General features: G+C 47.7%; 1 protein-coding gene across 1 annotated transcript; it reads right to left on the bottom strand.

Moving 5' to 3' along the window:
* Window positions 1–5,891: 5,891 nt before the first annotated feature.
* LOC120673324 (nuclear pore complex protein NUP85-like) lies at window positions 5,892–13,672 on the bottom strand. The gene is made up of 18 exons (XM_039954107.1): window positions 13,168–13,672; window positions 12,629–12,731; window positions 12,409–12,519; window positions 12,224–12,307; window positions 11,923–11,994; window positions 11,785–11,841; window positions 10,891–11,010; window positions 9,234–9,434; window positions 8,593–8,703; window positions 8,464–8,501; window positions 8,221–8,377; window positions 7,682–7,783; window positions 7,549–7,605; window positions 7,159–7,305; window positions 6,938–7,008; window positions 6,762–6,849; window positions 6,510–6,566; window positions 5,892–6,408 (listed from the first exon to the last, which is right to left on the bottom strand). Exons 1-18 carry the CDS (start codon window positions 13,581–13,583, stop codon window positions 6,211–6,213), a joined length of 2,190 nt encoding a protein of 729 aa, XP_039810041.1. The 5' UTR covers window positions 13,584–13,672; the 3' UTR covers window positions 5,892–6,210.
* Between the last annotated feature and the right edge of the window lie 10,123 nt (window positions 13,673–23,795).

Raw genomic sequence — 23,795 nt, 5'->3', positions numbered from 1 at the left:
ACAGACGAGATCTGTAATTAGTTTTGTGATTAGTCTACATTTAATACTTCAAATATTAAAGATTCCTTCCAAAAACGCAAAAATGCAAAATACAAAATGATCTAAATGTTGGTGTGTATAGTTTAGGCCCATCCAAAGACCCATGTAATGACTACTATATTACCAACCCTATATAGAGTTTGGAGAAATACAAGAAAGTATCTAGCCTTCTCTTCCCTCTCCCTCCGTTCCCTCCCTCCCTCTAGCCACCAGGCCCGCCGCCGGGCCCACCCGCCGCCAGCGCCATGGCACGCCGGCCGCCGCCACCGCCGCCGCCGTCGCCACCTCTCTCCTCCTTCCCTCCCCTCTCCTCTGCTCCCGGCGCCACCTCCTCCTCTGTTCCGTGCGCATGGCCGCCGGCGCCTTGGCCCGCCGCCCCCTGAGCGCCCGCCGCCGCCCTCGCTGGCGTGGTGCCGATTCTCGACCCGCCCCACCCGCCGCCGGCCCTGGAGGTGACGGATCTGCCCGTCCTGGGCGCAGATCCGGGCGCGGGCCTGGCAGGCGCCGCTGCCGCCGCCGATTCCGCCGCCCAGGGCGCGAATCCGGCGGTCCTGGGTCCCGGGGGCGCGGGCATGGGGGCACCAGCCACCGCCACCGCTGCCGCCGCCGCCATGGGCGCGGGCGCAGCCACGGGGGGCACCGCCGCCGCCGCCGCAGTGGGCGCGGGAGCGGGGTGCGCAGCCGCCGACGCCGCCACAGCCATGGGCGCGGCCGTTGCTCTTCCTCCTCCCTGGCGCGGACTGGGTATGCACCCCATGGACGCGTCGTTCGCCGCCGCCGCCTTCCGCGGGATGCCGTCCCTCGTCACCGGAGCTGCTCCGGCCGCCGCTGCTCTCGCCGCGGCCCTCCTCGCCGCCAAGCCCGAGGCCGCGGCGGCTCAGGAGCAGGTCCGCGCGGCTGCCCTCGCTTGGGAGCGCGAGTGCTCTGCGACTGATGCTCTCGCTCGCCGGGTCGCTGAGGCGGAGCACTACATCCTCCTCACCGGCCAGCAGCCCATCGTCCCCTTCGTCGAGCACACCGCCTCTTCCTCCCACCAGACTCCGCCCGCGGGTTCTGGACCCCGGCCCGACCCGACCGATCCCATGGTCGCCCAGCTCCATCTTCAGGCCACCGGCATCCAGAACATCAAGATCCTGGTCTCCGTCCTCCTCGACCCTACGTCCTCCTCCTACAGGCGCTGGCGGGACCATGTCCTCCTCGACCTCTGCCGTTACGCCCTCAACGACCACGTCCTCCTTGACACGCCAGTCGAGGCGCATGACGTGGTGTGGCTGCGCCTCGACAGCATTGCCCTGTCCTGGATCTTTGGGACCATCTCCCTAGATCTGCAGGACATCGTCAGGACTCACGGCGGCACCGCGCACCAAGCCTGGCTGGCGCTCGAGGGGCAATTCCTCGGCAACAACGAATTCTGCACTCTCCAGCTCGACGTCACCTTCCGCACCTTCGAGCAGGGGGACCTCTCCTTTGGGGAGTTCTGCAGGAGGATGAAGGGCATGGCCGATGCTCTTCACGACCTCGGGTGCCCGACAGGGTCTTGTGCTCAATGTCCTGCGAGGTCTCAACGACACCTACGACCACCTGCGGACATGGATCACCCGCCAGAGGCCCTTCCCCTCCTTCCTGCCGGTCCGGGACGACCTTGTTCTCGAGGAGATCACCAGGGGTCCCGCGACCGGCTCGTCCTCGTCCTCTTCCACCGCGCTCGTGGCTGCTCCACCGGCCTCCTTCGCCTCGCCAGCCACCTCCCTCCTTGGTGCTCCTCCCACCGGACAGACCGGGGGTCGGGGGGGTCATGCTGGACGTCGTCGGCGGGGGGACATGGTGGTGGTGGTACTGGTGGACCTGCTTCAGGTGCTGCTGCTGATACCGGTGGTAGTTCTGGTAGGGGCCCCGCTCCCGCTCCTACCCCTGCCCCTGGAGGTACGCCGAGGCCATCCTTCAGCAACCCATGGTCAGGGTGCATCTCGATGTGGCCGTTCCAGGGTCAGGGAGAGGCCCTCGCCCACAGCAGCCGGCGGCCATATTCACCGGTGCTGCTCCCCTGTTCGCGCCGTCCTGGACTCCACCTGTTCAGCCCCGCCAGCCACCCATCTGGCCTGAGGGGCGGGACCAGGCCGCACTGGCGCAGTCCTTCAGCACCATGGGGCTGACTCTGCCGGTCAGCACTGAGTGGATTGCCGACTCGGGTGCCTCCTTCCACACCACTCCAGACGCCGGTATTCTCTCTTCTGTCCGACCCCCACATCCCTCTTGTCATTCTTCCATCATAGTGGGTGATGGGTCCTGTCTTCCCGTCACCGCCGTGGGTTCTGTTCCTGATTCTTTCCGCCTTCATAATGTTCTTGTTACTCCTCAGATGATTCATAACCTTCTTTCCATTCGCCAGTTTACTTCTAACAATTCTTGTTCCATCGAATTTGATTTCTCTGGTCTTACTGTGAAGAATTCGGCTTCCCGGCGTCCGCTCCTCCGATGTGACAGCTCGGGGCCCCTTTACACCCTTCGTCTTCCTGCTTCCGCTACTTCGCCTTCGACTTTCTCTTCGTCTGCTGCTTTTGCCACAACGCCGTCTTCCACCACCTGGCACCGCCGGCTTGGTCACCCCGGTCGCGATGTTTTGGCTCGGCCTAGTCATAGTACTGATGTTTCTTGTACTAGGGCTCCTGCTGAGTACCTTTGTCATGTGTGTCGCTTGGTCGTCATGTTAGACTTTCTTTTTCTTCTTCTTCGCATGCGACACATGCCTTTGATCTAGTTCATTGTGACCTGTGGACTTCTCCTGTACTTAGCATTTCTGGTTATAAATACTATCTGGTGGTGGTTGATGATTTCTCTCATTACTCTTGGACTTTTCCTTTATGCGCCAAGTCTGAGACCTTTTCCACCCTCCTCTACTTCTTTGCTTGGGTTTCCACTCAGTTCGGCCTCACCATTAAGGCCGTCTAATGTGACAACAGGCATGAGTTCGACAACACCACCTCTCTCGGGGTGTTCAGCTGCGCATGTCTTGTCCGTATACCTCTCCTCAGAACGGCAAGGCTGAGCGGATGATTCGCATGACGAACAACGTCATGCGCACCCTTCTGATCCAGGCCTCTCTATCTCCCCGCTTCTGAGCTGAGAGTCTCCACACCGCCACCTACTTACTCAACCACCTTCCTTCCACAGCTTCTCCTGCTCTCACTCCTCACCACGCTCTTTTCGGTACCCCTCTCAGCTACGACCACCTTCGTGTCTTCGGGTGTGCCTGTTATCCTAACATCTCCGCCACTGCTGCTCACAAGTTGACACCCCGCTCGACTCGTTGTGTGTTTCTTGGTTACTCCACTGACCACAAGGGGTACCGATGCTTTGACCTCTACTCTCGCTAGGTCCTTATCTCCCGACACGTTGTGTTCGACGAGTCGGATATCCCCTACTCTACCTCCTCTACACCTTCACCTGACCCCGAGTTGGAGTCCTTGTGTTTCGTCTGACCCGGTGGTTCAGCCACCTTTGTCTATCTGTCCTTTCCCTGCAGGTTTTCCTGGTACACCGGCACCACCTCCGGTGGGCTCTGCCGCGCCTCGCGAGGCCCCGGTGCCTTCTGTCGTGCCATGCGCGGCTCCGGTGTCTCCTGTCGCGCGCGGCCCCAGTGTCTCCTGTCGCGCCACGCGCGGCCCCAGTGTCTTCTGCTGCGCCACGCGCGGTCCCGGTGCCTCCTCCTGCACCTGCCCGCTACGCTCAGCCGGTGCAGGTGTACCGACGTCGCTCGGTGCCGGCACCGGCGCCGACTCCGGCTCCGGAGGCTCCAGAGTCTCTGCCGCCACCTCCACCGGAGCCGTCGCCACCGCCACCTCCACCATCTCGCTCGTATGTCGAGACGAAGGTGTACCACCCGCCCGTCATCCATCGGGATCCTAGTCATACTCATCCCATGGTGACTCGGCGGATGGCTTCCCAGCCCGTGACTCTCTCCGCCACCGAGGGAGAGCCACGGATCTTTCGGTACCCTCCTCTGTCCGCGACGCTCTGGCGGACCCTCACTGGCGTTGTGCGATGGAAGAGGAGTACGCGGCTCTTCTTGCTAACCAGACGTGGGACCTCGTGCCGCGTCCGTCTGGTTGCAATGTGGTCACTGCCAAGTGGATCTGGACGCATAAGCATTGGGCTGATGGCACACTGGATCGCTACAAGGCTCGCTGGGTTCTCCGGGGTTTCACCCAGCGACCTGGTGTGAACTATGATGAGACTTTCAGTCCAGTGGTGAAGCCTGCTACGGTGTACACGGTCCTCTCGCTCGCTCTCTTTCGCTCTTGGCCTGTGCACCAGCTGGATGTGAAGAATGTGTTTCTTCATGTCACTCTGTCAGACACAGTCTACTATTCTCAGTCGGCGGGATTTGTGGACTCTAGTCGTCCGGATCTGGTTTGCCGGCTTAACAAGTCTCTCTATGGTCTGAAGCAGGCTCCTCGGGCTTGGTATTCTCGGTTCGCCACGTTCTTGCTGACATTGGGGTTCACCGAGGCCAAGTCTGATACTTCTCTGTTCATCTACTGTAGTGGGGATAAGACTGTCTACCTGCTGCTCTATGTCCATGACATTGTTCTCACAGCCTCCAGTTAGCAGTTGTTTCAGCGCATGATTTCCTCTCTGCAGCAGGAGTTTGCTATGAAGGATCTTTGTCACCTCCATCACTTCTTGAGTGTTACTGTTGAGCCTCGCCAGTCTGGTCTTCTCCTTCACCAGCGGCAGTATGCACTCGATATTCTGGTGCGGGATGGGATGACTGATTGCAAGCCTAGCTCCACTCCTGTCGACACTCAAGCGAAGCTGTTTGCTGCTCTGGGTGATCCCGTGGCTGATCCTACTGCCTACCGGAGTCTTGCTAAAGCCTTGCAGTACCTCACTTTCACCAGGCTGGATCTCACTTATGCCGTTCAGCAGATCTGTCTCCATATGCATGATCTCCGGGAGTCACATCTTGCTGCGCTGAAGCGTCTCCTCCGCTATGTCCGTGGTACTGTTGACCTCGGCTTGGTTCTTCACCGCTCCCCCTCTGCTGAGCTGGTTGTCTACACCGACGCTGACTGGTCTGGCTGTCCGGACACTCGCTGCTCCACTTCTGGCTATACCGTCTTCCTGGGTGGCAACCTTGTCTCCGTCTCCTGGTCGTACAAGCGGCAGCCGGTGGTCTCCCGCTCCAGTGCCGAGGCGGAGTACCGTGCTGTTGCTAACGGCATGGCGGAGGCGTCCTGACTTCGACAGCTCTCGGCGGAGCTCCATAGCCCGCTCGCCAAGAGCACGCTCGTCTACTGCGACAACGTCAACACCGTGTACCTCTCCACCAACCCCGTCCAGCATCAGCGGACGAAGCATGTGGAGATCGACTTGCACTTCATTCGCGACCGGGTCGCTATTGGCGATGTTCGGGTCCTCTATGTCCCGACCACCTCCCAGTTTGCCGACATCTTCACCAAAGGTCTCCCCTCCTCAACTTTCTCGGAGTTTCGCTCTAGTCTTAACGTAGCAGGTGACTAGTTGTGGCTTGGAAGAGAGGTGTTGTCCCTATGTGTGCTTTCTTTGTTCTCCAATCTTGAACTCCGCTGCGCCGATAGTTCAGACTGTGGGGGTATTGGTGTGTATAGTTTAAGCACATCTAGAGGCCCATGTAATGGCTATTATATTACCCACCCTATCTAAGATTTGGAGGAATATAAGGAAATTAATCCCAAACACTAAACACACCCTAAATGATGCTATGCTCCGTCCCCGTTGGCTGTATGGCATCGAAGTCATAAGGACATTATCCATTCTTCTAAAAAAATGAAAACTACATCACAGTGACTGAATAAATCAAAGAACTTATGTGCAAAGCAAACAGCTAGTATATTTCCAAACAGAGAACAGCAGTTGACCGACCAGATCATTTTGTTCTCTTTTCACAAAAAGGTATACTCCGCAGAAGGTGTTTACAAGCAACAACATGCCAATAGGTTCTTTTTTTCCTTCAACCTACATTGATTGTCAGCTATTCGTCGCCCGCACTAAGCTAAAGTACAATGTACGATACATCTATAGCACAACTGCTCGTCCAGAGCAGACCCAATATCAACCGTTTCTCAAGTCTGATAAACAAGGGAACATGACGACAATTCACCAGCAAACTTGTGCTACACTGTGCTCGACTCAGGGGTCTTCAAGAACAGCACGTGCCAGATTCGATGCCAGAGCCAATCTCACGGAGCTCAACGCATGGCTTGGTAGGTGATTGTTCGAAAAATCTGGGCGCAGCTTGGCGAGGGACAGCTCTTGCAGCTTGTTGAGCAACAAGGTCGTCTCAGCAACATTCATTAGCGGCCTGGGTTTGCAATTAAGTAGCTCCACCTGGAAAAAGTGGTGACAAAAAACAGAATAAAATTGATTTCTGCAGCCAGGAGAGTGAAGAAAACAGGTTACTGGCGTCCTAAACACAAATAATTACTTACTGAATCATGTAGAAGGGGCAGCCAGAAACGTTGCGGTGTGGATGGATTCCTCATAAGCTACAAACAAAACACATCTATGAGGGTCAGGAGACTGGAGGCAACAGACTATTGGCATCCTCTTATTTACACTCTGCTCAGTCTGCTGACTGCTTCAAATTTGCAGGGACCCCTTTTTCGATCATGTCTAACGAGATATGGGGCCTGAAGCGTCGATGTGTTTAAAAAAACACAGATGATGTGTAAGAAATTCACCTGTATAAGAAAATCTACGGTTTGCCGAGCAGCCTCACCGGACCTTCCGTCTAAGGCTTGTTGCAGAGACCTCTTAAAGTCACGGTACCTTTGCACAATCATATTTTTAAGTTGGCATTCAAGTTTCAACATTGTCATGTACAGAGACAAATTTGATGGGCAAAAGAAAGAAATACCTATGAAGAAACTCGAGACCACCTGCACTACCAATATCAGGACCAAGTAGCTCCAGCAGCCCTTCCCATTGCTGACCATGCAAAATCGTTATATTCTATGTTAAAACAACTAGCTGAAGGGGATTATTCTAATTTCTTTATCATTTTTTAAGGTTACTATTGCACAGAGAACAAGCTGCAGATTACAGCCAAGGAGTTCAGAAAGAAGCAAAGATTGATACCTTAAAACTATCATCTGTGACTGACTTCCCAATGCGTTCAAATAACTGTTGAGCAATTCTGTCAAGATGAACTTTATCATGAGCTTGCTGGAACCAGTATACACCAGCCCCTTTTCGCCCATGTTTCCAATGATAAATGCCAGCAATCTAAAGAGAAAGCTAAAATTAATTAGACAAGAATTTAGGTTAAGCTAAAATTGAGTTCAGTTGAGAACAATGGAAAATGCAAGCTACCTGTGAAAGTCTGAATAATTAGAAAGATATTAAGAAACATCCAAACCATAAGCTACAGATAACACATGTTCCTATTTTTATATAATAACAGAAAAGTTGTACGAACTTTCTTTTTTTGAAAATCAAAGTTGTGCAACCATTAGAAACCACATTTACCTTCATTATGTTTGCACTAACATTGTCCAGTTCACACAAACGGCAAATTTCCAAAGTCTGCTCACAAATGTGTGTTAGATTACAAATAATGAGATTTAAGACACTGCAAGTGTCGAATTAAAATACATGGTACCTTGAGTACTAGGCGATTATCTTGTATAGGTTGCTTGAGAAGTAGAATCTCCAAGAGTCCTAAACCTTGGTTTAGACATGAAGACAGATAAGTCGGCGCAATCTGAGAACCAAACATGCAAGATAGCCAAGACAAACGTTGTCAAAAGATGTTTTTCCTATAATCAACAGACAGCAAAAGCTCATGAGTTTATCTCATTTTAAAAAACAACGGTAGAAAATTAAAGCTGTACATCTAAATATTGAGCAAACATGAGCAAAATAAAATAGATCCTCTTTACTTGCAACCTGTTTCCTATTTAACATTGGATGGTCCACACTTCAGTAAGCCAGCCTAGTGGGGAAAAAATGAAACGGAAGGGGGGCAAAAGGAATCAAGGACCGAAATGAGAGGTATGCATCGAATGCTATCCATGCAGTTGTTAGTTCCAAAAATATATGGACAATGGCAAAATGCCTAATACCAAATAATAATAGTGATACATAAAACTAATGTAGTTAGTCAGTGGTATACTACTGTTACTATGTTACATAACTAACCTGCCAAGTTAAAGAATGAGAACACAAAACTTGAGCATAGACTAGCCGGTGCAGTTCCTCTATGCTTATACCACCTAAGTTAGGCCGCTCTTCATGCAACATAGTATCAGCATAGTCATTATCAGCTGTCAGCAGTTCCATAGCATGCGTGACCAACCTGCAGTAAACAAATGCCCAAATCAATTTAGGATGGTGTCTCAATGTTGAATAGAGATTAGCAACTTAGCAGCTGGTCCATCTTACCATGGGCCAAAATTTTGTGTGCATTCTGCCAGGACAACCTAATCATGTAAAAGAAGATGTTACAACAAGAAAGGAGAATGTGAAAGTCAAAGGACATAAGGAGTATACAGAATCACATTATGCTCCAACCTCTGGGTTTTCTGAAAGGACACCAATAATGAGGCCTGTTAATCCATTAGAGCCAGAGGATGGCTTAAGCTGTATACATTTTTGTGCTAAATGGTGCATCCCTTCAAAACCCTGACAAAATGCAGATTTTAATGCAACATGAAGTTATGTGAACTTTTCAAATACACATTTCCTTCAAAAACAAACTTGAAAGAGGATATAAACTAATAAAACTATATAACGGAAGTGTTTGCATGGGAGAAAAGAAATTGGACACAGACTCATAGAAAATTCACTCCCAGAAAACATCTGGTAATTACACAATCACTATGCAGTACAGCTCTAAATTAATAGCAATTTGCCTGGCCATTGATCTAGAGAAGATGGTTAAAATCCACATCTGGACTCATATAGGGTCCAAGACACAGTTTCACATCTAAAATCAAAGAGATCAAATAAATGATCTCGCTGGCAAGCAGGTGGTTTCATAATATTCTGAAATGGGATTTTTTTTTCAGTGGAAACATTTCAAATCCTTCAGGTATTAGGGAGAAAAGGCCATTACAGATCTAAGCGATGCAATTACATTGGCAATGAATAACTTAATCAAGCAGAGAACCACAAAGCTCTACAGTTTACAATACAAGAGCAAATGTACTAACCACTGTAAATGGTCTTATGTAAAGAAAATGAGAAGCAAAGAGCTCCAGCCAATGGGAAGTAGAAGCAGTGAGTTCCTTTATGTTCCCCATCATAATATGAAGCAAAATTTTCAAACCATCACGGGTTTTTTGGTGACCACACTGGATCCAAAATGCACTGCACTCCAGTTTAGTTACTTGACCTCGCCACTTTTCCCATGCCTGTAAATACAGATACCTTAGAAAAAGCTTTCCACTGTCTTGATCAGAAGGCTCACAAATATGAACAAAAAGGACTTGCAAATATGCACAAAATAAAGGCACATGAAATATTTGGAGCATGTAGTCCATATTCTAATTTGGCAAAATAGCCAAAATGGTCCCTAAACTCTTGTCAAAGGGTCAACTTCGTCCCTGTACTTTTGTTTAGGCCAATTTGGTCCTCCAACTATTAAACTTGGGGTCAGTTACATCCTTCATCCAACTGCTGTTACTAACACCGTTAAAACAGCTAACACCCATCAGGAAAAGACCCTATTGCCCTTGTTCCAGCGTTCCTCTTCCGCCCATTCTTCCAGCGTGAAAAAAAGAACGCAGCATACCCGTTAGCAACCTTATCTGCTCAGGGAGGGGCGCCGCCGCATCTGCACCCTGGGAGGGCCTCCGCCGTCACCAAGCAGGGAGGGGCGCCGCTGCCACCAAGCTGGGAGGGGCGCCGCCGCAAGCTGGGAGGGGGCCGCCGCTAGCCGACGGTCAGAAGCCGCCGGCCCTCCATCCTCGGCAGCGCCGCGGCGGGGGCCATCGTCGAGCTCCCGGCGCTCTTTTTTTTTACGCTGGAAGAGTGGTCGGAAGAGGAACGCTGGAACAAGGGCAATAGGGTCTTTTCCTGATGGGCGTTAGGTATTTTAACGGTGTTAGTAACAGCAATTTGGATGAAGGATGTGACTGACCCCAAGTTTAATAGTTGGAGGACAAATTGGCCTAAACAAAAGTACAGGGAGTCAGGGACAAAGTTGACTCTTTGGCAAGAGTTCAGGGACCATTTTGGCTATTTTTCCTTCTATTTTCTATAACCAAAACTGTGCATCTTTCACTTTTTTATATTCAAAATAACAATTTCAGAAGGTAGATAGATATAATGCTGCATAGCGATCACATCATGTGCAACGAGGAACAATCAGATGGTCGAATCATAGTGTGCCCTAGGGACTTCCATCTGCAGTAGTGCCCACTTGCCCAGCAGCCATCAAGCTGGTCATGCAAAGACAGCTGTGAAAAAACTAGATTCTAGCATGCAGTTCAAAACTAACAGGACAAGAATGGTAAAATGTGCTAAACTGCTAACCAATATTTGTTAGGATTATTCCAATGATAAAATAAAAAAGTTTTTGCTAATGGCATAGAATTGAGAACCAAGCAACAGCTCAGTACAGCTTCCAGTTGAGTGGCTGCCCGCTCAAGCTCAAACCCAGGTGCTAACATATCGTGTGATCACCTCCTAAAGTGATCGCTACTCTCCTCACTTAAGAGGAAACAAAGGGGACACCTCATCACGTGGTCAAGTTTCTTTTTTAATGGTGTAAAATTATTGCAAATACGCTATGTCCGAAATTAAAGGGATACAGAAGAAATACTGATCCTTGCTAGAGAAGACATGACATCATTTTATAAAACAAACCTTGACAAAATCGGGCCTTGTTTTGCAGCACTGGCCTAATTTACCGGTTGGTAAATTTGGTCTCAAGCGGGGCATTGTTGATACAAGAACAGCAACAGCCTCGACTAATCCATTTTCTGTCTGTAACCAAAGGAAAAAGAAACTAATGATTTTAGGAAACCAGGTAACATAAAATCAATCAACATAACATTGTGGCATATGGCCAAAGCTTAATGGAATACATTATTACTATAGCCTCAAAATAACTCCTGAACAAATACGATGTCCCAAATATGAGTAAAAAAGTACATAAAGCAAAAGAATACATTACAACATAGCACAGTTACATTTTTCATGGAATCAAATCTTACTAGCAAAATAAATGAATTAAAGGAGGACAGAAAAGATATAATCAAATCCAAAACAGAACAGAGTAATTAAAGTCTGCATAATACAAACCGACATCTGAATCTAAGTTCAAACAGATCCATCCGGTATTTCCACTTTCATCTTCAAAACGGTCACGCACAAAAAAAATAAATAAAAGATCCCCAGTAGAGTTACTACTTATATGGTACTGTTCAACTCAAACCGAATTGGCTTGAAATCGCAGAAATCATTCATTAGACAGCCAGCATTTAAATTAATTGTATGTGTAGCGACAGGCAAGCCACTCCAACCTCCACAGAAAAATGACATGGAGTAAAATAAAAGTAATCCATATGGTTCTATTATTCTACAACTGGACAGTCTCATGATTCAGATAAACAGTAAAAACAACACATTCTATAAACACAAAACATAATCAATTATATAGAACCCTCAATAAATCTTATGTACTTTATTTGAAACATAAACTAATAAAAGATGAAATAAATACAACCTCAAACAAACTAGCAACAGCAACTGAAATACCTCACGGTTATCCATCTGATCCAATTGATATGATCCATGAAACCGTAGCATATTCACCTACATGAAAAACATCTTTAGATGGGAGGCATCTAACAAAAACACCAACCTGTCAGAAAATGCAGAAGAATACAGACATACCACAATGTCAAGCCACCCAACCGAAAGTGCTGCTGACAAACCATTCCAGTAATCAGGATCATCTTCGACAATCTATAAATGACCTCTCGTTATGCATTTAACCTCATCAACAGAAGGGCAACAAGGATGGAAGTAACACAGACGAATAGTAGTACAAAGTATAAAGCAGAGAATCAATCAGAAGCTGGGATCATCATATGAACTCAAGATACTAGGAGTCCGACAGTCCGTATAAAAAAAATTGCAAACCACTTATTTGGACCTTGGAAGATGCCAAGGCACTACTCATCTTGAAACCAACCTGCAAGTTAATGAGCTTTTTCTGGAAATTGCTGAGTTTAGAATACACAGTGCTGTCCTTCGCTGACAAGAGGCAGTCAAAATCCTAAAATCAAAGTAAGTAGAATGAGATAGCCTCCCTGGCAATGTTAGAATGAAGTGCTGTTGCAAGTAGAACAAGGAAATGGTGAAAGGAAAGAGCATTACGGCTAACCAATCAACAAGACGCTCAGGAAGCCAGCTTTGCAACTGTTTATCAACATAGAATATCTCCAACAACTCCCAGGCAGCCCTTAAACTTGTGGGCTTCTCCCTAACCTGTAAAGTGTATGAAATACTTTCTATATTTGAAGTTGAACAATATCATGTGAATTAATGGACACCATGTCACCAGTAAAATTTAAGCACGACAAATAGATATGGACACCTTAAGAATTGTCTTGGGGTCTTCAATCATTAAAGCAGGAGGAGAATCCGGGTTCCCAAGGAGATTGCCAATGGTTTTGCTGTATTCGAGCACGTACTGCCACCTAATGAAACACCACTGAAATCAAACGGAAGCACAACTACGATATATCATACCTTAGCTAACCAGCGAAGTAACCAAAAACTCCTGTGGTTCCCCTTTGCCAAAAGAGGTGTCAATCACTGGTGCAAACTCGTGCATCAGTGTGAATGTATAAACTTACAACTTAATGCTTCTACAATCTATAATACTAAGGATAACTCAACTCATAAGAGTTGCATAGCTGTCAAAAACAATAGTACTGTAACATAAGTTGGTAAAGTCAAAAGTTTCTAATAGCAGAGTTACATTACAAAATTTTGCATAAGGATCATGTGGGAATTAGCCAGTAGCTTGAACAGTTAATTTCTAATCACAAGGAGATAGCTGTTACAACCAGTAACCAAATTAATAATTAATCATAAGCATGTAAGGGTACACAGCCGCAAAGCAAAGCTCACCATTCTGCGCAATCAGGGATTGCGGACATGCGCGACATAGCTGCAGCATCAGCGAGGGTGTTCTTCCTGTTCTGCAGCAGCGCGAAGGCCGGCACCGACCCATACTCGATCCGCCGCATCTCTGCCTCGTCAATTTCCTCCTCGACCTCCGCGCCACCACTGCTGCCGCAGCCGAGGTTCACCTCCACCACACTCCCGGCAACCTCCTCTGCGCCGCCGCAGACCTCCGAGTTAGGCGGGCGGAGGCACGCGACCTGCAGAAGGTTGCCGCTGGACCAGGAGATGTAGACGCGGAAGATGGGCGGGACCACACCGTGGCGGATAGACCGCACAGGTGGTGGCGACGGCATCCCTTGGCCAGGCTCCCCTCTAAATGGAACGATAGCGCCGCCACCGTTCGTCGGCATGCCAGGCATCCTCGTCGCCGGCCGAGCACGGGCTAGGGTTTTGGAGGCGGGTGACAGCTGCGAGCGGGATTTGGGTGAGCAATGCGTCTAGAGAAGGGGGGGTTTACGAATTCGAAATCCAAAAACTATTGAAGAGTTCAGCTGAAATTTGGACGGCTAAGGGTCCGTTTGGATCTAATTGCCATGAAAATGATAAATTTTATTACTAGTTTATCCAAATGAAAGTGCTAATGAGTATGTTAAACTTTAGTTAAGATAGAAAAACTTTAGCATTTGTGTAATATGTACTACATTAGCACTTTATTTTAGCTTCTCCAAACAGATCCTAAATCTAAATAATTCAGTTTAGTTTATTACTTTGTAGCATTTTATTAATATCTGTTATTTATTATATTACCAACCGTAGCATTTTTTTGGTTATGTTATTCCCTTGCAACAACTTTACTTGGAGCTTGGAGGGTTGCGCCGTCCATAAATTCTGATGTTGGATTGGATCCATATTTGATTTTAAGTTCTGGTACAAAGATTCTTTTCTTAATGTTTTATTATATCTTTGTTTTCAGCCAAGCTGACTTCGGTCGGCCGGTTTAGTTTTGTGTGTTTGGGGGACTTCGGTCGTCCGGTTTGGTTTTGTGTGTTTGGGGATTCCGACTGTTCGGTTATGTAGCTTTGAGCTCATTTCTCAAGATCGGGCAAGAGGGACTCATAGACTCTCGGCGAAGGCTTGCTCTTGTTTTCTGCATTCGGACTTGAAAATTCCGACTTTCAGTCATATATATCTTTGAACTCATTTCCTAGACCTCGGAGTACTGGACCAACGAACAAGGTGGTTTAGGAGCTTACCAAGACTAAGCCGGAATAGATTTCGGTTGCTCGGGATTCCGACCATTTGGACATGTTGGCTTTGAACTCATTTTCCAAGTTTGGACGGGGGGTTGTAGATTAGCCTTGATGATGGCTTGCTTTCGTTTCCTGCGTTCGGTCTCATGGATTTCAACACTTCGGTCATCGGGTCTTTGAACTCGAACCTCAAAAATTTGCACTGGTTGGTTAAAGTTGGTCACTATTTGATCGAGTTTGGTAAAAAACTTTTATAATAACTCTTTATTAGTCTTTGAAAAGCTACACTAACAAAAACTCTAAGATCGTTCAAGCCACCTCTTCATCTATCACCTGAAGCAAACTGAAGATCACGAATACTAATCTCCCAAACAAGTTTTAGCACAAAAAAGCTTGATCAATTGCGCTACGTCCAATATTTAAGCTATTCGCACTCTTCATATTTTAAATTCATCCTCTAAAAAAATATATACAGTTCTAGTCATCGATATTCTCTCCTTTATATCTGGTTCTCCCGCACTCATCCATCTTCTATATCTCTACTCTATACAAACTATCTTATATTTTATTCAACCATCTCCAATTATCATCTTCTATCCTCTCCTTTTCTTCTTCCATCCTCTCCTTTTCTTTTTTCCTTCTTCTTTCCCATTTACTGGTCTCGGGAGGCGGATACCGTGCGGCTCGCTCGTGCGCTTGGAATAGCGGACCAGCGGAGTATGGCTATTAGTCTTTTTTTAGGAAGCCACCAGAAAGGTGTCTCATATCTGATTTATATTAAGAAAAATAATTGATAGTACAATAGTGATATTTTGACGCGAGAGACATAAAAAAAATAGAATTACACCGGAGAGTTCTCTGGTCGCCTTCTTCATCGAATTGATCGTCATCCACCGGAGCTTGAAAAATACACTTAGTATGACCAATAGTCTTTTCTTATACTTAATTGATTTATATTAACTATTAAGGAACATAAGAGTTAACGTCAAACTTCACATTGACATTATCTATTGCATCCATCTCTATCGTGACTACTCTATGTTAGTTTCGATCACATTGATCCAAATCCTATTGCCAACAAAAAAGATGACAAACTGAAGCTAAATAAAACCTAGACGAATGCCAATCACATGATGGCTTCTAAAGATCGCCGTAGTTGTCTGCTCAAAGAAAAAACTATAGAATTGTCGAAGAAACATCAGTGAGTTCATGCCACAAGGTCAATCCAGATTCGCTACAGTAGCACAATTTAACAACAAAACTACAATTCTCACAAGCCTTTTACCACCATCAGATTGACCACCGGGGAAACATAGAGAGAAAGGGTAGTTAGGGGGTGTTTGGGAGCACTCCACTCCATGTTTTTAGCTCCACTCCAGAAAAGAATACCCAAACACCTCTACCAGCTCCACTCCACTCCACCAAAAATTGACTCCACTCCATTTTTTTTGGAGCTCCTCAAGAGGTGCTCCGCCATTTTGTGGAGCTGGTGGAGTTGGATGAAATTACCCACCACTGCCACTGATTACACAAAAAAAAACATTTCAGTCTGGTCTATTTCGGTCAACATCCGCGGTCTTCTCCCGTCGCACCCCACTGGGGCCCCTCCCGCCACTGGCCGGAGCTCCTTGTGCCACCCGTCGGAGGTCCTCCCGCCGCCGCCCGAGCTCAGGGCCGTGCCGCTGCCGCCCACGGGCCCCCTTGTAGCGAAAATGGCATCTCATGCCATATTTTAATATAATGTTTTGGTGATTGATATAGACAACACAACACTTGGACTAATATGATTGTTAAGATGACAATCCTCAGGCTTTTAGGTTCAAGTGATGACAAAGAGAAGATAGGCATAGCTAGGCTCGAACGGCCGCACCTACGGTGGTTCCGCTAACCGATTAGCGGACGCGGGTCTCAGGGCAGCGCCCTGAAACCTCTTCGGTCCAAAGGACAGGAATTGAAGAGACCGTGAAGAAATCCAAGTCGAAAAGATCAAAACGAAGACAATTTGCTATCACCGGTTAAACCGATGATGAGCAAATTGCACTCATTGGTGCAATGAACACAGAAACTACGAGCTAGGGTTTGGCACCGGATTAACCGGCGTTGGGTGTTTTACACTCACCGGTGTAATGGACTTGGAGGCCGAAGAAGCAGCAGGAGTTTTATAGGCACCGGTTAAACCGGCGATCAAGGCAAAGTGAACGTCGGTGTAGTTATCCAGAGAGTTGGTTTTCGGGAACTCTGGGACAGTTACATGCACCGGTTAAACCGGCGATGAAGATACATTCACTGGTTGATTACGTCGGTTGATTAAGGTAGCCGTTGAAGTATAACGGCTAGTTGGAAAAAGGTGCTCACCGGTTAAACCGGTGATGACAAAAAGTGGATCATCGGTTTAACCGGTGATAGCGCTTTTTGTCAGCCACTTTTCCAACTGCTCTTTTGGGGTGTGTGGGCTGTATATACCCCCCAAGGCCGGTTGCTGCATATGGTTGGACGCCAGAAAAGTTGAAGGAAGTGTTGCCCAAGCAAACTAACATCTCCAACCATCCTAGCAAAGCTTAGTGTCATAACTAGCTTGTGAGAAACTTTGAGAGAGTGTTTTGTGCACTTGTATAGGGATTAGTTCTTGCGAGAGCTCCCTTGAGCAAAGTCTTGCTGTTGCAAGCAACCGTGTACTCGTCGTGTGACCCTCCGACTTGGTGCGGAGAGGCAACGACACTTTGTGCGGGGAAGGAGACCCCTCTTGGTGAGAAGCTCCGATAGTGAAGACGGTGCCGTTGGTGACGCTTTGAGAGAGACGGTGGTGGTGGTCTTGTCTTGGTGACTTGGCGCCACTTAGCTTTTGCTTGCCGAAAGCCTTGGTGGCGAACGCAAGACGGTGATCAGGCGAAGAGACTCGGCATTACACTTGTTCATGTTGGATAAGAGGCCGTGGACGTAGGGATGGACTTGGTGTCCTAACCGAACCACGTTAAATCGTGCGTCTTGGTGTCTTCATGGGAGTTTCCATATTCTCTCCCTTACCTCTTTACTTACCGTATTACGTTTCCGCATTTACTCTATCTTGCGTGCTTTTACTTTCCTAGTTAGTTCGTTTAGGATTGGCTATAGGTTGCAAGTCTTTTAGGGGTAAGTAGAGAGTAGCATAGATAAACCTTAGTCATAACTAGCATGTGTAGGACGTGTTAGGTTTATCTTATGCAAATAGATTGAGTCCTAGGATAGAAAGCGATTAGCGACCCTATTCACCCCCCTCCCCCTCTAGGGTCGGACACCCCGGTGATCCTTACACCCCTCCCGCCGCCCGCTAGAGCTCAGGGTCGCGCTGGCGCCGCCCACAGGGCCCCTCCCACCGCAGACGGAGCTCGGGGTCGCGCCGCCGCCGCCCACCGGGGCACCTCACGCCGCCCTGCCGTCGCCCGAGCTCGCGTCCCCTGCGCGGCCCGTCGTGGAGGCCGCCAAGGACGGCGCCGTGCGGATCCGGGTGTGCCTCCCTAAGGCCAACGTCCACCCGCCGCCCCCGAGCTCCGGGCCGCCCGCTGCAGCCCCTTCGGTCGCTGAGCCCGGGGCGCGCAGCCTCCTCCCGCCGGGCTGCGTCGCTAGCGCCTCCTCCGCCGGCCGGGACACGCCGCCTTCGCCCGCACGAACGCGCCGCCTCCGCCCACCGGGGCGCGCTCCTCCGCCCGCACTGACGCGCCCCCTCCGCCCGCAGGGGCGCGCCGCCGCCTCCACCACAGGGGCGGTTACCTCCAAGGGGAAGAGAAGGGGAAGAGGAACAGTTGGTTGAGGTTGAAGATGACCTGACAAATGGGAGCCGTGTGGAAGTGAGAGGAGTTTAGCTAGGCCGCTGGTTGCACACTGGGCTGGTGAGGTGGAGAGAACTGGGCTTATGAGATTTATGGAGTGGAGCTCTCCCAAACATAATGGGAAAAAATTGATGGAGTGGAGCTAGAATGTGGAGTGGAGTTTGTGGAGTGGAGCTAGTTTTTTTTTGGAGTGGAATGCTCCCAAACAGGCCCTTAGTATGTCTCCCATCATTTTTACTGGTAGATACCAAACCCCCCAAAAAAATAGAATTAGACTAACATTGGAAGATTCATCACCGCCAACATTATTGAGACTACTAGAAAACAGGCCCTTAGAACCGGTTAGAAACTGGTTTCAGTCCCGGTTCTCCAACCGGTACTAGCAAAGCAAGGCCAAAAGTCTCCCTCTTCGTCACCGGGTAATAAATCAACCGGTGCCTAAAGTATTATTTGGTACCAGTTAGAAATACCAACCGGTACCAAAGGCGGCCACGCCTGTTCCATCGCATCCTCTCCCGTTCCCTCGTATCCTCTCCCGTTCCCTTCACACCTCCCACCAATCATTCGAAGAATCAACCATGAAATATTGAATCGACGGGTACAAAATCCATATATTTCGCAAATCATTCAAAGAATCGATCACAAGATAGATATAATCCACACAATCCCACATGCATCTCTATTACAGAAAAATAAGAAAAAAACAAAAAAATCACTCACAACCGGCTCCTGCGGCGGCGGCGGCCCTAGCGCGGGCTCGCTCACCGGAGCGGAGTGGCGGGGCCGCGGAGCGCCTCGCCGGCGCGTTCTCGTTCACCCACTAGGACTCCTCGGCGGCTGCACGTAGCCCCTCGCCACTGTCGAAGCCTCCACTGGCCGCCACAAAACCCCTTGCAGTCGGAGTCACTCTCCCGTCGTGGAGTTCCTCGCCGGCTGTGTGGAGCGGCTTTCCATAGTGGAGACCCTTGCGAGTCGGGAGATCCTCCCCGGCTACGTGGAGCTGCTCGTTGCTGGGTGGAGCCGCTTGCCGCCGCGGAGACCCTCGCCGGCCGGGATCCACTCACCCGTCCGGTGGACCCGCTCGCCACCGGGTAGAGCCGCTCACCCCACGGCGGCTCCCATGGCCGGCTCCCACGCACCCTATAGCGTGGGCGGCGGCTGGCTGCCCACGCGGTCCAGAGTATAAGGTAGAGATAGATGAGAGGTAGAGAAATGAGAGGGGTAGAGAGATGAAAGGTGCCGGCGGCCAGGGATATAAAAATATTGAGGAGGGAGAGGTTGGCCATTTTTTTCGGTACCGGGTGGTTGTTTCAATCGGTGTTGAAACTCACGTTTCAATTCCGGTGCATCCTATCATCCGGTACCTAAGGCCTATCTCCTTCATTGGTCTCGGGGCCACGACCCGGTACCAAAAGTTCTCCCTAGGCAACGGTAGCTGGAACTTTTAGTCTGGACCGATGGACCGTTTTCTGGTAGTGTGACGAAGGTATAGAAATACGTATATTTTATTTGGATGAGAAACTAAACAAGTGTCAAATATAGTAGTTGAATTGATAAAGAGAAAACATAGATAGCAAAAGTAAGACAATAATTCACTAAGTCACGAAATGATAATACATCCTTGACCCATTAAATGACATTTGACATGCTTCTAATCCACCAAATGCGATGTCATTCAATTCAAAGATCGTGAACAACAAGCTCAAGAGTTCTATTTTCAGCATGAGTCAATTGCCCGCCAGGGCAAAAATCAAACCTTCAACCGAGCACTACAAGAATTTTGTTTAGGACTTTGACTGCATGACTTTGCTCAGGGTGGCAACAACGGGGTGTATTGGTATTTATAAAGGTTTCAATGTATACTTTAGCCACCATGCTCTCTTAGGACGAATTCAATGTAATGAATTTCGCTTAACATGTAAGATTATCATGTTACCTAGATATACGCTATATTTAAATACATAGTTTTACTATAATTTTAGAAAAATCAGAAGATCTATAATTTGAAACAGAGGGAGTATATAAAAATAAAATATTTTGTATCTGAAAAACTGGGCGACCCAACGTATTCATGGTTATTACTGTTTGTTATCGTTAGGACAATAATTCAAGAGTAAATTTCACTGGCGGTCCCCAAACTTGTCCCGAGATTTCAAGTAGGTCCCGGTACTTTGAAAATGCACAAGCGCAGCACTAAACTTGGTTTATCGTGTCAATCCAGTCCAAAGTTGATTCGTGAGCGCTAGAACGCCGATGTGGCATGTCCAGCTGGACTAGGCGTTACTGTAGCCACGTCCCCCCCTCCTGGTCCCTTGGAAATATGCAGAAAACCCCCTCCTCTTCCCACTCTCGTTCACTCATTTTCTTACCGTCTCCTCTTGCTGGCTTTCTCTCAAATGTTACACAAAATTGACATGAAAATGTATTCACATAATTTCATAGATAATTTCATAGACAAAGATGTCATCTAGTAGACTAATATTACGACATAATGCAATCACAGTAGCTGAAACTGCATTTGAGACACTAGCAGCCATACAGTTTTTTGGGCTGCACATATCTTACATCATTTAGTGAGGTGCTGAGCTGATTTCTAGTTCTGCCTACAGCTCAAAGCACAAAAGATGTATGCATCCATATTGTTTTTGGTGCAAATTACATCACAAAAGTTGTGTTTCTATCATTCACAAAAGAGGTCAGGTAGATCTTAAGTTCACAAAAGCGGTCAGCCTACATCCAAAGCTTCCTTTCACATCATCCATCAAGTCACTGTTTGTTCCTAGATGCCTTGGTCTTCTTTACTGTTTGTTCCTTGCTGTTCCTTGCAGCTGGTGTACACTTGGCAGTAGCCTTGCCCTTCTTAGTTGCAGTTGTGAGAGGAGCACGTCTTGGTACAGGTTGGTTGCTTGCAATGAAGGAGCAGTCAGGTAAAGGTCCATGATTGGTGTCACAAGCAGTACTAGCAATTGATGCCTACATGTTGGTGTTACAATTATTATTAAACACATAAACACATGTAAAAGAAATTGTTGATGCTATTAAATTGAGTTGAACATGAGTCACCTCATCAAGCATTTGTGACCACATAAGGTCCCCAAAATCTTCAGCCTGCATGCCTTCTGCTGCACCATGTTCCTGCATGACTATCCATTAGTAAATTGTAATACAAGACATAGTTTGCTTGTATTAGTGAAGACGGGATTCCACTTGGATAATCACAGCTTCTTGTACTGGGCTATCATCGACATTGTAGCCTTCAACAGGTGGAGCTGGATTGGTTCTGATACCTGGCCTCAAACCGAGCTTCCTAAATGGACAGCCTGCCCTATTGTGATTCTCAACCTTGCACCAACTGCAAGTGATTATGGTGCCATGTCTGGAGAGTTTGGGCCCATGTTTCCCTTGCACTTCCTGAGGTTGCTTCCTCCTAGACTTGGGTGGCCTGCCAACCTTCTTCTCATAAATAGGTGGCAAAACAGTTGGCCCATTGGTCTTCTCCCACAAAGATTTGTCTTTGCAAGGCATAATATTGAAGCCATACACTTTGCTATATGTCTCAGCTGAATAGCATGATGGAAGCATTTCTTCAGCAGGTATTCTCTCATGCCTAAGACAAGCAACAGTATGGTTGCAAGGGATTCCAGTCAAGTCACAATTCCTACAGTCACATGACTTAGTCAATATGTTGACTATATAATTCTTCTCACCAGATTGGACTTGGAAAACCCTCTTGCCGGCTGGAAGAACAAAGCACATATTGGAGAAATCTGAATTTTTCAATAGTTTTTTCCTGATTTTGGGGCACACATGACTTGTCCACTTCTCACTCAACTCCTTCTGCTTGCTGTAAAACCTAACCATCAACTGTCCCTTGATTTTGTCAACCATGCTCAGTATAGGTAGCTCTCTTGCTTCACGAATGTAATTGTTGAATACTTCACAGCTATTATTGAGTAGGATGTCACATTTTGGGAAACAACTAAAGTATGCTTTAACCCAAGTATTGGGTGGCATCTGCTCTAGCCATGCATGAGCTTTGGAGTCAAGTGTCTTCATCTTCTCCATGTTGGTGTTGAACTGAGTCACAGTAGTGGACCTAGCACAAACCCATAACTGGTTCTTTAAATTTTCACCCTTGAAACTGCCACTGAAGTTTTGGTACAAGTGCCTAACACAAAACATGTGTTCTGAGTCAGGGAATACTTCTTGTACAGCAGGTATCAAGCCCTTTTGCTTGTCAGTCATTATAGTCCAGGGATATGTGTTCTGGATGTTCAAGTCTTGTTTCAAAGTTTCTAAAAACCATTTCCAAGTAGCCTTGGACTCCACTTCAACAACTGCATATGCTATTGGAAATATGCAATCATTTGGGCCAACACCTACAGCAGTTAGTAGTTGGCCTCCAAACTTGATTTTTATGTGACATCCATCCAAGCATATCACAGGTCCGCATCTAGTTAGGAACCCTCTCTTGCAAGCATCTAGAGATCTTCAGGCATACCAAGCTTGAATATTGGATTGTTGAGATCTTCAGGCATAAAGCTCTTAAAATTCAGTCTAACTCCACCTTCTGCATCACTATCAGCAGGCAGTTCCAACTCTTCTTCTTCAACTGTATCAGCTTCTACTTCCTCAGGGGCATCATTCACCACTACCATGGAATTCTTTAACCTACTTCTTGCTGCCTTCTTGCTCTTCTTCACTGTCCTAATAGCTGGCTCAACCACATTGTCCATGAACAGATCATCATCACCATCTTCTACCTCATTACCACTGTCCACAAAGTCTGGATCTTCTTCGCTGTCATCAGATCCACTGCCCCAGTAAAATTCTGCTTCGGAGCCACCATCATCCAAATCCACTTCACATATTTCATCTACCTTTGGAAGGTCGTTGTAAATATCTGGGAGTCTCTCACCAGGAATCTTGTCCACATGCTGCACTTTCATTGGGCTTAAGACCTTCGGCAAATCAGACACTGGTTCATAACTATGTCTTCAGGTGGCGGACCTTGATAGTGATGATCAATATACAAAACGAAGTTCTTCATCTTGCCAGCAAATTGCCTCATTACTTCTGTGTCCCCATCATTGGATATAATCCTTAAACCATCCCAAATATTCTTGCCAGGCAACCGCCAGTGCACTCTCAGGTTGGGAGAAGACACCTCGTATCCAAATTTAGAAACAAAGTCCACAACCCAAAAGTAACACCATAAATCGACATCCATATGGTCAAACCAATCCACTTTCTCATTGACATATGTATGGTTGACTCCAATTCCACAAAAAAAAAACCACCATGATGAATCTCTACTGAAATGTGACCACTGTCAGAACCTACAGAATGCCAAATCACCAACATCAAACCCTACCAACACATAAATTGCAGGTAAAACAGCAGAGCAACACTACTAATTCAATCTTGGAACTAACCCTAAATACCAAATCACCTATATCAATATCTTGCAAAATAGTTGGGATCCCTAACCCTAACAGTATGTAGAGGGGAGGAACTCACCGTAATCGGGCAGGGGATCCCCTTCCTGTCGACGCCGTAGGAGCCATTAGGGAGT

Source organism: Panicum virgatum, chromosome 5N, assembly GCF_016808335.1.
Source record: "Panicum virgatum strain AP13 chromosome 5N, P.virgatum_v5, whole genome shotgun sequence".
NCBI lineage: Eukaryota > Viridiplantae > Streptophyta > Magnoliopsida > Poales > Poaceae > Panicum > Panicum virgatum.
The sequence above is the reverse complement of the archived record's forward strand: the minus strand, read 5'-3'. Positions and strand labels throughout refer to the sequence as shown.